Raw genomic sequence first — 14,961 nt, forward strand, 5'->3', positions numbered from 1 at the left:
ACCACAAACTCAGCAGGTTAAAGCGACATGGATCAGTGATTCTGGCGACCTTTACCGTATTCTTCTAGTTTTCGAAAACCAACTTAAAATTATGTTTGACTGGTTGTGGTTTGGTTGTTGTGAATTGTGATAATGTTGGGTAACAAAGACAGTGGGGATGTCGGAGGAAGAAAGGGTGCCGGAGGAAGAAGACATTGGGATTGGGTTTGATCGATGGTTTTTTATCTTCTGAGAGAGAGAGAGAGAGAAAGAGAGAGAAGTGGTATGGGAGGGGTACGATGGAGGGGGTGGGTGGATGGCTTTGCTGTTTTTTTTATTATTAATTTTCAAATTAAAAAAGGATTAATATAAATATAAAAAATATAAAAAAGAAATTAAAAGGGTAAAACAATCTTTTTAGCTTTTTCGCGGACCAAAACCATAAGAAATTTATTATTTTGGACTAATGGTGTAAGTTGAAAAGCTTTTGGAGTTCATCCACATTTTTTTTGCTAACCATAGGGACCAAATTTGCATTTTAGTCTTATGTTAGTTATACTATTAAGGGAAATGACTTGTAAGGGTAACAAAGTATCAAAATTGTACAAAAAATACCATTGAACTTTTTTTATACACATATCACCAACCAACTATAATATTTGTACACATATGACCATTAAAGTGCACATTTGTTCAAAAAATACCATAACGTTACCGGTAATAGTAGGTCACCAGCCACGTGGCTGCTGACGTGGATTTTACTGTTTATTATGTACACATTATCCCATTAAACTTTTTTATACACAGTATACCATTAAACTTTTTTTGTACATATTTTACCATTAAATTTTTTTGTACACATTTTACCATTAATCATATATAATCATCCAAAAAAAATATCATTTCAAAAAATACATATTATTACATAAAAATGGGTTTTCCATCACCCATTGTGACTCCTCGATTTTGCAAGGTTTATGGGAGAGGGTTCTCTTCTATACATATTATTTCCATCACCAACCATCTTTCATCATCTCCACTTATTTTGTCCGACCATCTCCCATCATATTTTAAAAAATTCACACAAATTGAAGTTGTGTTTCTTGAGAATACACATGTGTTAGTTGCGTCATGGCTCGTCTTTTACTTCATTGTGAGATTTGGAACAATATCTTGGTTTCAGATTAAATAGTGTATTAGTATGTATATCAGCATATTGGATGTCTCCTTTGCTATTTGCTACTTGGCTTACATGATTAGTTTTATTGTTGAATGTTGGATTGTTGTTGTAATTGATAGATTTACTTATATATTTTGAATTTAAAGAGTCAAACTTAGCTAAGTATTAGATAGCTAGCTTCATATAATTTCAATCATGGGTGTAAGTAATGACAAAACTTTATCAATTTCTATCTACTAAGAATAACCTTTACCAAAGCTTAATTTCCTTCCTAACTTTGTAACGCCCTAAACTTCAAATAAAAAATTTGTTTTTGAAAAACATACGTAAACCAATCACAACATTTCATAATAATATCAAGGTTGTAAATCGTTCCAAATCATTATTAAGCCATAGTATCCCAAAGCATCAAAACATCATAACAATGGAACTCTACAGTAATCACTAGTGATGCGTGTGTCACACAGTCAAGCTGGAGCTCCCCCAATTAGAGGAACTACCTAAAAACATTAAATCAACAAATATTACCATAAAACTTAGTAAGTTCCCCAAAATATCACATACCACAAAATACATACAATGCATACAATCAGGGCAATCAACTCCAGTACCAATCCACCACATGAATACGGACTCATGACTCTTGTGTCATTCTGTCATCAACAAGGACTCACGACTCTTGTGTCGTTCCACCATCAACAGGGACTCATGGATCTCGTGTTGTTCCGTCATCAACATGGACTCTTGGCTCTCGTGTCATTCCGTCATCAACAGGGACTCACGGTTCTCGTGTCGTTTCCCAGTCAACAATGAGTTTTCTAGGCTCACAGCTTTCGTGTCGTTCCACTATCAACCCATCAACTATGAGTATTCTAGGCTCACAACTCCCGTGTTGTTCCACCATCAACTGTAACATCCCCATTTTTGCCGCCATAAAAGATCGATTTAATTATGCTTATTTTATTTCAGAGTATCCTTTTTAAAGAATTAATATGCGGAATTTGTTCCCAATAATGTAATAATATTATTACTAAGCATTTCCAAAGAAATGTGTTTCATTTATCACTTCGGGATGTCATCGCAATACATAAACATAAGCACAACGAAAATATTACAGGCCTTACAACATCTTATTATACTATGGCCTACAAACTCCTTAAATCACTCAACATCCTTGGGCCTTCGTACCACTACCAATGATATAAAGAAACTGAGTGGGTCGAGTTTGGAGGTCTGGTGAGCACATAGGGTTTTCAACCCACAATAATTAAGTTCTTTATATATTTCACATCAATTAATTTACCTGCTTACCCATTTCCGTTATGCTCACAGACTGATCCTAAAATACTGATCTCAAGGGACCTATCCTAAGGATCATCATCATCAACGGGTAGAGAATACTGCTTGGGGGATTCCTTTAGCAAAACATGCCAATAATGCAACCATGGGGGATAGAGTACATCAATGAACATATAGTTCACTAACACCTACAAGTTGCGAGCCTGCTAGCGTTTCCACTGGACTGTCTAGAATAATCCGTGGTCGTCATCTATACTTTGCTAGAAAACTGATTCATCAAAAGTCAAGTCCTCACATCATCATCTCATCATTTTCATCACTCATCACTATCCAATATAATTTATTTGAATATATGAAAATACATATATGACTAAATCAAGTAAAATCATATAACTCATTTAACACAGATATCAAGTAATACAGATAATAGGCACACGTAGCAGTTAATAACCCCACGAACCACATAGACAACAACTAGATGTCAAACCTTGGTCTACAACTTAAACCCCTCTAAGTTTGACCAAAAGTCAAACTTTTCAAAAGTCAATGGTCAACTTGCGACGACCCAACTTCTGGTCGTGTTGCGAGCACAAGGCGACAAAACAGTTGTGATTTCCATCAAACCTCCACGTCACGACCCATTAATGTTCGTGTAGTGATTTATATTCTATTGCACTTAATCCATTAAGAAAGTAGCATTTTCCAACAGAAGTTCTAACTTTCAGTTTTGATTCTTTCCAGTGACTTAATGCATAAAGTTTCCAACTTTATCCATTCTAATGACTAGATCTTTCCCAATCTAAAACCCTACCTTGAAGAAGTCATTAGAAATCCACAACTTTGTGCATGATTGTAAAAGGACACAAGCACACTCATTTTTCTTCTTCCTAAAGGTTAGAAACATGTCCGTTTGCAAGTTAGAGTTCTGGAGTTGCTCAAATTCCAAGAATATGAGGTCAAAATGACCACAAGAGACCAAAAACTCATCTAAAACTTAGATATATGCATAAACTTGAATAAAACATCCAACTTTATAACATACAATGCTTTAGAAGCAACAAAAGGTGGATTCTTCATCGGAACACTCTCGTTTAAGCTTCACAAGCTTCCTTTCTTATTCAAGCACCACTCCTTCAAAAATCTCACAAAAAGCATAAACAGGGCTAGGGTTTCGTTTCATATGAAGAAGCATGGAGAATAGGGGAAACCCTAAAAGTTATCACCATTATATAGGGCTCAAGGCCCGAGATCTAGGGTTTTAGTCCATCGCGGTTACGCATCGCGACTTTTGGAAGTCGTAGTGCGCTTAACCAAAAACCCGCAAGTCTTAATAATAAATCAAATAAACGTCTTACTCTTGTAAACTGGGTGTTACAAACTCACAATCTCTATGTGTAATTTCCCTAATCACCTTGATAACAAGTTTTTGTAAAGAGTCACAAAAGGCATAGCATTTTTGTGCAAGTTATATACAAGTTACATCCTCATTAATCACAATAACATATGAATAACCTCATTAGAAATAAGAAATGCGTCGAGATTCAAGATTTTATGATTTCTAACAATGATCACAAACTCAATCTCTATCATCACATAACAAATTGGTTCCAATTGTTTCTAGATTGAAATGGGATAAAGTTTTTTCGCCCAATCAATCTCTTGGTTTAAAACTCTTGTATAAATGAGGATGATAAAAAAAATTGTCCCCACTTACACCCTACCCTTCATAAAAAGAGGATTTTATGTTGGGTTTCATCAATTCTATAAACAATTAACAGAATCGTAGAAGCATCAAAAAACATTATTTAAATTTTGCAATCCTCAAAGCAGATCCAATTAGACTACTAATAATCTACTAGCACAACAATACAGTGTTTTAGATTATACCTTTGTTGCGTATGATCCCATTGGTGTAGGAAATGACAATTATGATTGACTTCACTATGCATATCCATACGAGCATATCCAAACATATGTTAAGCTTTCGGCGTAGTAAAAATTCCGACTAAGCCTCGATAAATCTTCAATTACTTCGTAGGCGTTACTCGATTGACTAGAAGACGCCTCAAAATTAATCCCTGCCTAGACAATAAGTGAAGCTATAGAACCTAGTGAATTTTTAAGACTTTGAAGAAGTTTCATCTCATTATAAACTATTTAAGGGTTGAGTAGTGTTGTATTAATCATATTAACCTGTTTTTGTTAGTAATTGTATTTATTTGGGTTTATGTAATGTATTTAGATACCCTATTGTATTATGGCCCAAGTCGTTCCTTGTATGTATTTATGTTGTACACATTGTGTTAATGAAAGACAAGGAAATCAATTACTCTTCATGGTATTAGTAGCCTTGATCGTTCCCTCCTAAAATCTTTCAATTCTACCGTATCTTTTTCTCCCTCTTAGTCGGCTCTTTCTGCCTCCCCAATCTAACCCTAATCCTCCTCCTACCATCAATCTTCTTCACAACATCCATGACAACTACTCCCACATCACACAAATCTTTCGGAATAACAAACATCAAAACCTATGTTCCTATCATCCTCGATCTCGATCGGCTCAACTATGATGCGTGGAGAGAACTCTTCTCCATCAATTGCATCAGCTTTGATGTGTTCGGCCACATCGATGGCTCCACTCCAAAACCAACAGATATCGAATGGAAGAAAATTGATGTGATCGTTAAACTATGGATTTACATGTCCGTTTCTCAATATCTTCTTCAAATGGTTCTAAAGAAAGACACCACTACAATTCAAGTTTTGCATGATCCCGAGACCCTTTTTTGCGATAATAAAGATGCGAAAATCATGCAGATTGACAGCGAGCTTCGAAATATCGTTATGGAAGCGTTACCACTTATTGCACCAAAATCAAGGCCTTGACGGATCTTCTTGCCAATCTTGACCTGAAATCCGCAATTCTCGAGAAACACCTGGTCATTTATAAAATCAACAACTTGTCTTCCAAGTTTGATTCTATGGCTAACATCATAAGGTACCGTCCCCTACTTCCAAATTTCATTGAGACCTGTTCCATGCTCCTCATGGAAAAACAATGCATAGCTAATTCCCTCTCTTTGACTGTCAGAAATCAAGTCGACAACTCCTCGTCACTAGCTATATTACATGTGGGAAATAATTCTCAACACAGGGGCAACAATCGTTGCCAAGATTGTCGCTCGCAACAATCGCATCGCCGACAACAACCCTTGCAAAACAACACATTTCACCAATCTTGGAATTGGAATTTTTTTCCCACATCCTGATGCGCGACAACCCTCAAAAAATCAACCACATGTTTTCATGGTAGCAACAATAGGTGACGCCACAACAACATCAAACATGCCTGCTGGCCCTTTTCCTCGGCAGCAGGAAAGTGGACTAAGCAGCCCACTTCAACGGTTTTCTGGATAACAAGCTCCACAATCTCATTTCTCTAGTGTTACTATTTCTGGCCCTCAACAAACCTCTTGATAGCCTACTAGTCTTCCAAAAAAATTTTAATACCATGTCGTTAATCAATCCGGGTGTAAACGACTGGTTTATTGGCACTAGGGCGACAAACCACGTGCATGCAAATGCAAGTATATTAAATACTAACCTTCACAAAAGTGTCTTTGATTCGATGTTAGTCGTTAATGGTTCTTGCATACCTATAGTGACGATCAGACATACCTATTTCCCACTTAAAAATCATTACCGTTCTTTGCACCTTAATAATGTACTCATAACACCCTCTATTATTAAAAACCGCATCTTTGTTCATCAATTCACTAAACAAAATAAATGCACTATTAAATGTGATGAGTTTGGGTTTAATGTTAATGATTACATGACATGAAGGCCCCTGATCCGATTCGACGGTGGGGGTCCTCTTTATCCGGTCATTCCCCTCACACTACAAGTGTAAGTTTCCTTGAGTCCTTCCATATGACATTAATGTTTGGGTCACCCAGTGACCAAGCTTTGAAGTATTTAGCATCCAATAAATTTATTTCTTGTAATAATGATAAGTTTCATAAACTTTGTAAATCGTGTCAACTCGTCAAACACACAAAGCTTTTTTTGTTAGTTTTGATTTCATTGTTTCTCATGCATTTGACATTATTCATTCTGATGTTTTTGATAAATTTCTTGAATTATTTCAACTTGTTAAAACCCAATTTTGAACAACCATCAAATCCTTACAGTGTGACAACCGGGTGAGTACAATAACAAGAACTTTCTTAATTTCTTTGCCAAAAACATAAGTCAATTTCATTCTCGTGTCCTCACACCTCCCAACAAAATGGGAAATCCAAACGCATGTTAAAACACTATCAATAAAATTTAATTTAGAGTCTCCGACTAGTCGTCGACTAATCTCCGAATAGGTCGATTAATTTCTAGTAATTAGTCAAATGACTTTTACAACTTTGATTAAAGATTCTTCACTTTTACCTTTTCTTGTGATCGTGAACCTCAATAGATGAGAGGCAATCACCAACTAGCGAGATTGTAGGAGGATTAAGTTTTGTGATTGTGTTTCTTGTTACCTTAATAACAACAATTCTCCTATAAGGCTATAACTACTAACATTGTTGGGTGAGGCTTTTACTCCTATTTAATTCACAACCAATAAAGTAAGGCCAGCCTATTTTATAGCACCTCACTAAAAGTTTGGCCTAAAAGACCGTCTTTACCATAAAGAGCTTTAATAATCCGAACCCGCAAGGCATTATTGGCTTCAAGAAATCACTAAATCCATATAAAAAGCAGCAACTAGTTGAAAGAAAATAAGGTACCCCCACCGAGTCCACCAACTTTTTTGTTCGGTGTTATTTTCTTCCAACAACCCAAGCCAAGTTTCATGCACCCAACTCACTATCCTAAATGAACCGACACCTCAAGGATTCCATTAAATTTATAACAATGTCTAGAACTTTTAAACATATACATGTAATATATTTCCAAACTCTTTAAATCGACTTTATAAAAATGAACCTACCACCAGGCGCAAATGAAAGGGTTTTACCAACATTTCTTCTTTTCGAAATAAACAAGTATATTAAATAATTTTAATGTACTTGAGAGTTGAAACCATTGTTGATTTTTCACTCCATTTCGATAACTTCGATAACTTGATGGTGAGTTTATCTAAAACAGCCTTCAACTCGATTCATATTGTCAAAATCGAATAATCAAGGTAAATAAAACTTATCGAATAATGAAACAACCTAAATTAAAGATGAAAAATTAATGATTGACTTTATACAACAAAAAAATCTAAATTTGAAGATGTTAAACACAAAATAAAAACAATATTTTTTTTATTTTGATAAATAGAGAATAAAAAAAATTCATCACTAAGATATGATTTTGATCAAATCATCTTAAAAAGAGAACAAATAACCATATTCAATTTGGCAAAGCCCATAAATTTTCTTATGGTATATATAATATATCAATTCTTTTTTAAAAGTGATCCTACTAATAAACTATTTTATAAGTTTTAATAATTATATTAATAGTTAACATATTTACATTAAGGTGTTGTTTGTTTTTTTAAAAATTTCTTTAGACCACTTTTTGTTGTGCGGCGCAGCACACGCACAACAATTGCCTCTCATAGCAGTTTGTTTTTTGGAAAGCTTCATACTACAAAATCTCTGTGCGTGTTCTGAGCGGCACAACATTTGATTTGCCTCTTCAAACATTTTCAACTTTCATTGTTTCTAAATGATTTTTTTTAGAAATTTGGTATAACTTATTTTTTTAAAACTTTGATTTTTTTTTTTAACGTTGATTTTTTTTTAAACTTTGATTTACGGATTTGATACAATTTCTTTTCATAGTTTCCATAGTTTTTTATAACTTGATTAAAAAAAAAAAAAAAAAAAAAAACTATGATTTTTTTTAATTTTTTTTACCGTTTCCGTTAATAATATTTTTAGTTTTAATTGCATCTTTTTTAACATGTGTAATTCTTTTACGAACTTTGTAGACATTGTTCGCAATATTTTCTTGATTTTATTATTATTATTATTTTTTATGTTTTTTAAAATTAGTTTTTTTCTAGAATAAAACAGATAGCTTTTTTTACATTTTTTTAGAAATTTTATATTTTTGTTTTTTACATGTTCTTTTTAGTATTCTTTCAATGTTTTAAGACTAAAATTATTAAAATTTCGGTGTTTAAAACTATTTTTAGTTTATAAAATTAGTTTATTTAAATTTAAGTTTACTGCAGCAGTCTATAGATGTTAAAAAAACAAACATGCTTTTTATTACAAACTGCAACCGTATGGTCTACCTCTTCTATAGCAGAGGGTTGCAGAGGTAGTCTGCAGACTTCATGAATTTTCGCTTCGAAAAAATGAACAACACCTAACTGTTCTTATTAAAATTATTGAAAGAATAAAAAAATAATTTTATTAGTTTTGATTTAGTTTTGAGCATTAATTTTAAAAGGTTATCCATATCAACTGTTGTCCTAACTATATTCTAAAGTTTGCTCAAGTTATTATTAACGAATTGATAAATTATCAGAAAAATCTCAATATTTTCGTAAAAGTTTCACTTTAATACCAAAAAAAATGAACAGAAAAGTCCCGATTATTTGATTTTACACGATAATGTCATTTCCTGTTAAAAGAAAAAAAATGATTTTTTTGTTAATTTGAGCCAAAATGAAATAATCGGGACTTTTATGTTCAAAATTTTTTTTGGGGACTAAAGTGAAACTTTTCCGAAAATATTGAGACTTTTCTAACAAATTTCCTAACGAATTCAATTAATTAAAAAGAAAATGATTATAATAGTTATTTTTTTAAAAAATATATATTTTAAAATAGCCACAGAAATGAAAAATGATCCACATACGAAAATCTGCGAAAATGTGATTTTTTTTAATTTTCGTTGGTCGATGCCTACAAAAATTTTGACTCACAATGAAAAAGTTTTATTTTTGATTTTTTTTTAGATTTTTATAGGACACCCTTGTAATTGAGAGAACCCAGCTGATATGATGATTGTTATGAAGTTTGTATGCGAAAGCTATAATGAAGAATTTTCATTTTATTTAAGTAACGTCCCAATTTCATAGTAAAAAATTTTCATTTTATTTAAGTAAAGTTTCCCATTTATAAATTCATTTTGAAGAAAAACGTTTATTCCAAATACATTTATTGAAAATCAAAGTAATATTAAAGCGCGGAATCTTGATTGCAGCTGATGAATGTGTACAGTCATGTCTTTGTCTTCCCATGATGACCGAAAATACCTAAAACAATAAATAATTTGGTAAGTACAAAGCTTAGTGAGTTTTCCCTCAAAACACCCCATATGATAAACATACAAGCATACATAACGACCCACAATCATTGGATTGGAATGCCCAGGGTCTGTTGGTCTACTGGCTCACCTAACCGCTCGTCCCGAGCCTCCATGCCTACGACTTACAGTCGGCCCGCACCAGGTATCTTGGCCTACAGCACAAACCAGGACCGCCTCGACCCACCACCACCATATGTCGACATATAAACAATAAGGATCAAGTAGGCACATAATACATTCAACAACAATCATACAGCTCACTACGGCCTACTAGTCCTTACACCGCACAATGTCCCACTACCAGCTAATGTAACGCCCACATATCCGGGCTACTCAATTTAGAGACGATGACCATCAAAAATTAGTTTTTGATGGAAGATTATTTAGAAGGATTAATCTTAACCAAGTTGTAGTATATGTTACAAGGGTTCCGTACATATAAAGAACGCCGAAATCCGAGTTATAACGAAGAAGTTATGGCCCGTCGAAGTTTTACGGAAAAACCGGTACGGCACCGGGAGACGTAAATAGTGAGTTTATGGTAGAAGACTTTTTAGCCTTAGTGATCTAAACAAAATTTGTAGTATACGTTAAACTGATAACATACAAAAAAAGAACGCCCAAATCTGACTTCGTATGAGGAAATTATGAATTTTCTAAGATTTGGTATAGCAGTGCACGGCCTGAAACTCGAATTTTAGTTTGACCGGTTTTTGGCCTACGCGACCTAAATGAGAGTTGAAGATCTCATTAATAGGAACTCAACGGTAAAAAGACAGACGAAAACGGAGTCCGTATGTAGAAGTTATGAATTTTACGCAGACATTTAACAGTATAATCTTCTCCTACTGTTAAATTTAAGATCGGTCGAGAATTAGCCGACAGAGTCTAAATGAAAGTTTTAGATCTGGTTTTTACCTACGCGTGGATATAAATAATGTCGAGAGTAGAGCTCGTATGTTAAAGATATGGACGAAACTTGGTCCCTACTCTTCGAGCGCGATAAATTCGATACAGTTTTGTAAATCTGAGATAGAATGAGAATTAGTTGACGGCGTCTAAATGAAAGTTGTAGTACTCGTAAATACCAACGCATGGATATAAAGAACGTCAAAAATGGAGTTCGTATGAACGAATTACAAATTATAATAGCATATTTACGTATTAAAATAAAGTATAAATCATATATACGTACACATATATATATATACAAATGTATAGATCATTAGAAAGGTATCGACGATGCGGTTATTATAAGACTAGTGTTGAGTACTTTCGACATTAGTTTAGTACAAATATCGTTAAATCTATTTAAAATAGTATTATGAAGGGGTGTTTAGTCGTTTATATAACTATAAGGTCATTAAGTAATTATGGAGGGTAGTTTTTGTAAATTCAATTACTATAAATAAGAGGCTTGGGCTCTCATATTTCTTGCACCATTCTCTTGATTCAAGAGTCTTTCTCTTCTTATCCCCCGAGCATTTCGGTCCTTCGTGATTCGACTTCTCTTTCTGTAGTTTTAGTATAGTAACGTGAGCGCTGAAACGCTGCACGAATCTTTCTTAGAAAGATTCAGCGACGAAGTTCTGCCCCTGCAGAGCCCGACTCCTAACTAAAACCCCATTGTAAGTAAGATATGCTTACCTATTTTAATATAGCTTATATTTAAAATTAGTATTGTTATTATGAACTTATAATAAATATTTGAGCTATTATTATGACTTATATAAGTGTCGTTATAATATATTTTTAACTACTCGCGGTACGGGGAATCTGGTTTAAAGGGTCGCATAGGGTTGTTGGATTTCAGAAGTGCTATATGCCAAAATGGTCCTGCCCTCCGGTGTTTTATGTCTGGCCCCTGTCTGTACATAGTGGTTGGAAAGTATTGTTTAAACGCTTATATAATAATAATAATAAGACTAATAATTAGTCACGGCAAATATTAGACAAAAATCTAGTGGTAATAATACTAGGTTTCGTCGAAGGAAATTATTTTAAAGTAAACGAAGCGTTGTCCGAGTACCGAGTCACCACCTTATCAAGTGAGTGCATAGTTACTTTCATCTTACACATAGATATGAAGTATTTTATATAAATTACGTGTTATGTGTGCATATTATCTGTATACTTGCTATGTACGTTGGATGAACGATTTTATACATGTTTTTAATGATTTAAATTGTATATGTATTTATATCTACAAAATATGTTGGGTGAAACATTGGTAGATTAATGATGAAAGTTGATATAGAGGAATATTAGCAGTATGGACATAGTGCCCTATAGGTGAACATTGGCAGCAATGGACTTAGTACCCTATAGATGAGCATTGGCAGTTGCGCCCAACCCGTAGATGTTTATAATCTACGATGTACTCTAAACATCCTAGCAGCTGCGCTCTAAGGATAGTATCGGCAGTTGCGCCTAATAGAGAACATCATAACAATGGCAGTTGCGCCTAAAGGACAATATCGGCAGTTGCGCCACATAGAGAATGTCACAATTATGGCAGTTGCGCCTAAATGATAATATTAGCAGCCGTGCTTGACAACTGTGTCATTGGCAACGATGGACTTCGTGCCTATTCCTTAGGATAATCCTTAGGAATGAATGAACGAGGAATAGCTGATTCTTAGGGTAGATCCTTACGAGTAAAGAAGATAACGGGGATGCGTAATTGGGTTGATTGTTTGATGTTTAAACATAATAATTACATTATTATGGGTTGAAAACGCTATGTACTCACCAGGTTTCCCAACGTGACCCACTCAAGCTTATTTGTATCACAAGTGTCGATATGAAGCTACTTTACACTGAGAGATTTAAAAGAGATGTAGAACACTAGTGTAAATGAATGTAAGTTCTGTTTATGCTTATGTTTCTGTATTGACGATGACATCCCAAATGTTTTAAAATGGATAAAAATACATTTCTTCGGAAATGCTTTGATAACGTATTTATCATGTTTTTCTGGGAACAAATTCCGCAACATTTTTATTAAAAGAGGTACTCTGATTTTTTATAAAGCATAAACAAAATCGATCTTTTCTGGCCATGAAAAATGGGGATGTCACAGCTAACCTCCATAAAATGTGTATCCATAAGTAACCTGAGGTGAGATAGCCATCCGAACAGATGATCCTACTCTAGAGCCACAACCAGAACAAGGAACAGGCAAGAAAACCTAGATTAAGAGTTCTCAGACTATCCTACATGACCACATACAATCCCTATGGCAATTCACTAGATAATATCTAACAAGTACACGTAAACATACAGATCTACAGATCACTACCGCATAGCAACATCGTATATTAGAGGATACAGATCTAAAGATCATTACATCATAGCAACATCCTAAATACCAACAATCCAAGGAATACATAACAGTATATACTGTAGGATTAGTGTCTAAGTCCATAACTATTGTGGTATGTACTTGACCCGATTGTGAACATGGTCCTTTTGGGTTGCCTTCACACTGGTGACTAGACAGGATGACTGTTAAGGAGAGAGGCTGGTTTATTGTTAAGAATAATAAATTGGGGTATAAATATGATTTGTTAATATATTATATGAATAATATATTAATTTGGAATCATATTATTAATTAGTATTTAATCAGAAATTAATTAGGAATTAATTTCGGGATTAAAGGAATTAATTACAAGTACAGGGGCTGTTTTGTAATTATTTGATAGTTGAGACTTTGGGCTATTGGATCACCTTTATTAAGGCTTGAACGAAAATACTAGAAGGATCTAGGAGTTTTTGTCCAAGAGCTTAAGGAAAGGAGTCCATGGACTTGCTTAGGCCCTAAGCTAAGGGATTAGGGTTTCCACCTTGAAACCCTAGCTAGCCTCAAGTATAAATAGCACCCTAAGGCACTAGAATTCGACCACTCCTTGGGAAAACCCTACTAGGGACGAATTTTGGAGCTTAGTACTTTTCCTCCTCTCTCTCATATTCATCCTCTCACCCAAAGTGTGTTTGTGAGCCATTAGAGGTACTACACTTGTGGTACTTGCTTTCAAGAGCTAAGGAAACTCAAGGAATTAGTTGTTATTACTATATAACAACAAAAGGTATGTATTCTATTCTCCTATGTGAATTTCGAAATTACTAGGAGCATGCTAGGTTTCCTTATGTGTTCATAATGTTGTATAACTAATAGTGATAACATAGATTCAACTCTAGGGTTGCATGCACACATAGGATTGTTTGTATAAAACCTATCAATGGTATCAGAGACATAGGTTTTTGTTTTCAATTAGATTCTATACAAAAGTATGAATTTGACATATTAGGGTTTATAGCCAATAAACCCTACAGGCATGATTTTCGAAATTAGGGTTCATAAACCCTAAATTTCGAAATTTGGTTAGGGTTTCCCAAATCCTTTCCTTAGCCTCCAAGATTTCGAATTCTAGGGTTATCCAACCCTAGGATTTCGAAATTGGCCTCCTCCCCAAGATTAGATCCTAATTTTTAGGGATTTGGATAATGTCATATCTTGTAATTATCTTTTAAGTGTTTAAATTTGGTAATTAAAGATTTTTTGGATTATCCCATCCCAAATTTTCGAATTTTAGGGGATAAAGGGATTAGGTTAAATTAATTGTTTAATTTAATAGATAATCCTCCAAGATTTAATAATTCAAATTAATTGTTTTGTTCTGGATAATTATTAAATCAATGTTTTTATTATTTAAGATTTTAAAATTAAAAGGTTTTAATTTTTAAAAATTTTAAATATGATTAAAAACCATAGTGTTTTTCAAATTTGAATAATTGAAACTAATTGTTTTGAAAAGTTTCAAAACTTGTCCTCAAGTTTTGGAATTTAAAAGTTGATTAAAAGATTAATTTTGAAATGTTAAATTCTAAAACCCTCGTATTTTGAAAAAGTTCAAATTACACCCTTATGGTTTTATTTATTAATTAAGGTGTATAATTAAAGGAGATTTTATAGACCCATAAAGTTTTGGTTTAAATTTAATTAAATTAAAAGTATAATTTATTAAATTAGACCACCTAGTATTTTAAAAGTGTAAAATACACCCTATACTATATATAACATTAAAAGTCTAATATTATATATATCTATGAGTAAACAGTCAGTCTTACCGTTAGTAGGCCTCATTCACGAAGCTGGTCTATAAGGGGTGTTTAAGGAAATTG

General features: G+C 33.7%; 1 protein-coding gene across 1 annotated transcript; it reads left to right on the forward strand.

Annotated features, from left to right (window-relative positions):
- Window positions 1–4,932: 4,932 nt before the first annotated feature.
- Window positions 4,933–5,343, forward strand: LOC145114174 (uncharacterized). The gene has a single exon (XM_079050168.1). The coding sequence runs from the start codon at window positions 4,933–4,935 to the stop codon at window positions 5,341–5,343; it is 411 nt and encodes a 136-aa protein (XP_078906294.1).
- Window positions 5,344–14,961: the final 9,618 nt, after the last annotated feature.

This window comes from Lactuca virosa, chromosome 5 (genome assembly GCF_052849685.1).
Source record: "Lactuca virosa cultivar CGN04683 chromosome 5, Lactuca_virosa_CGN04683_v6, whole genome shotgun sequence".
NCBI lineage: Eukaryota > Viridiplantae > Streptophyta > Magnoliopsida > Asterales > Asteraceae > Lactuca > Lactuca virosa.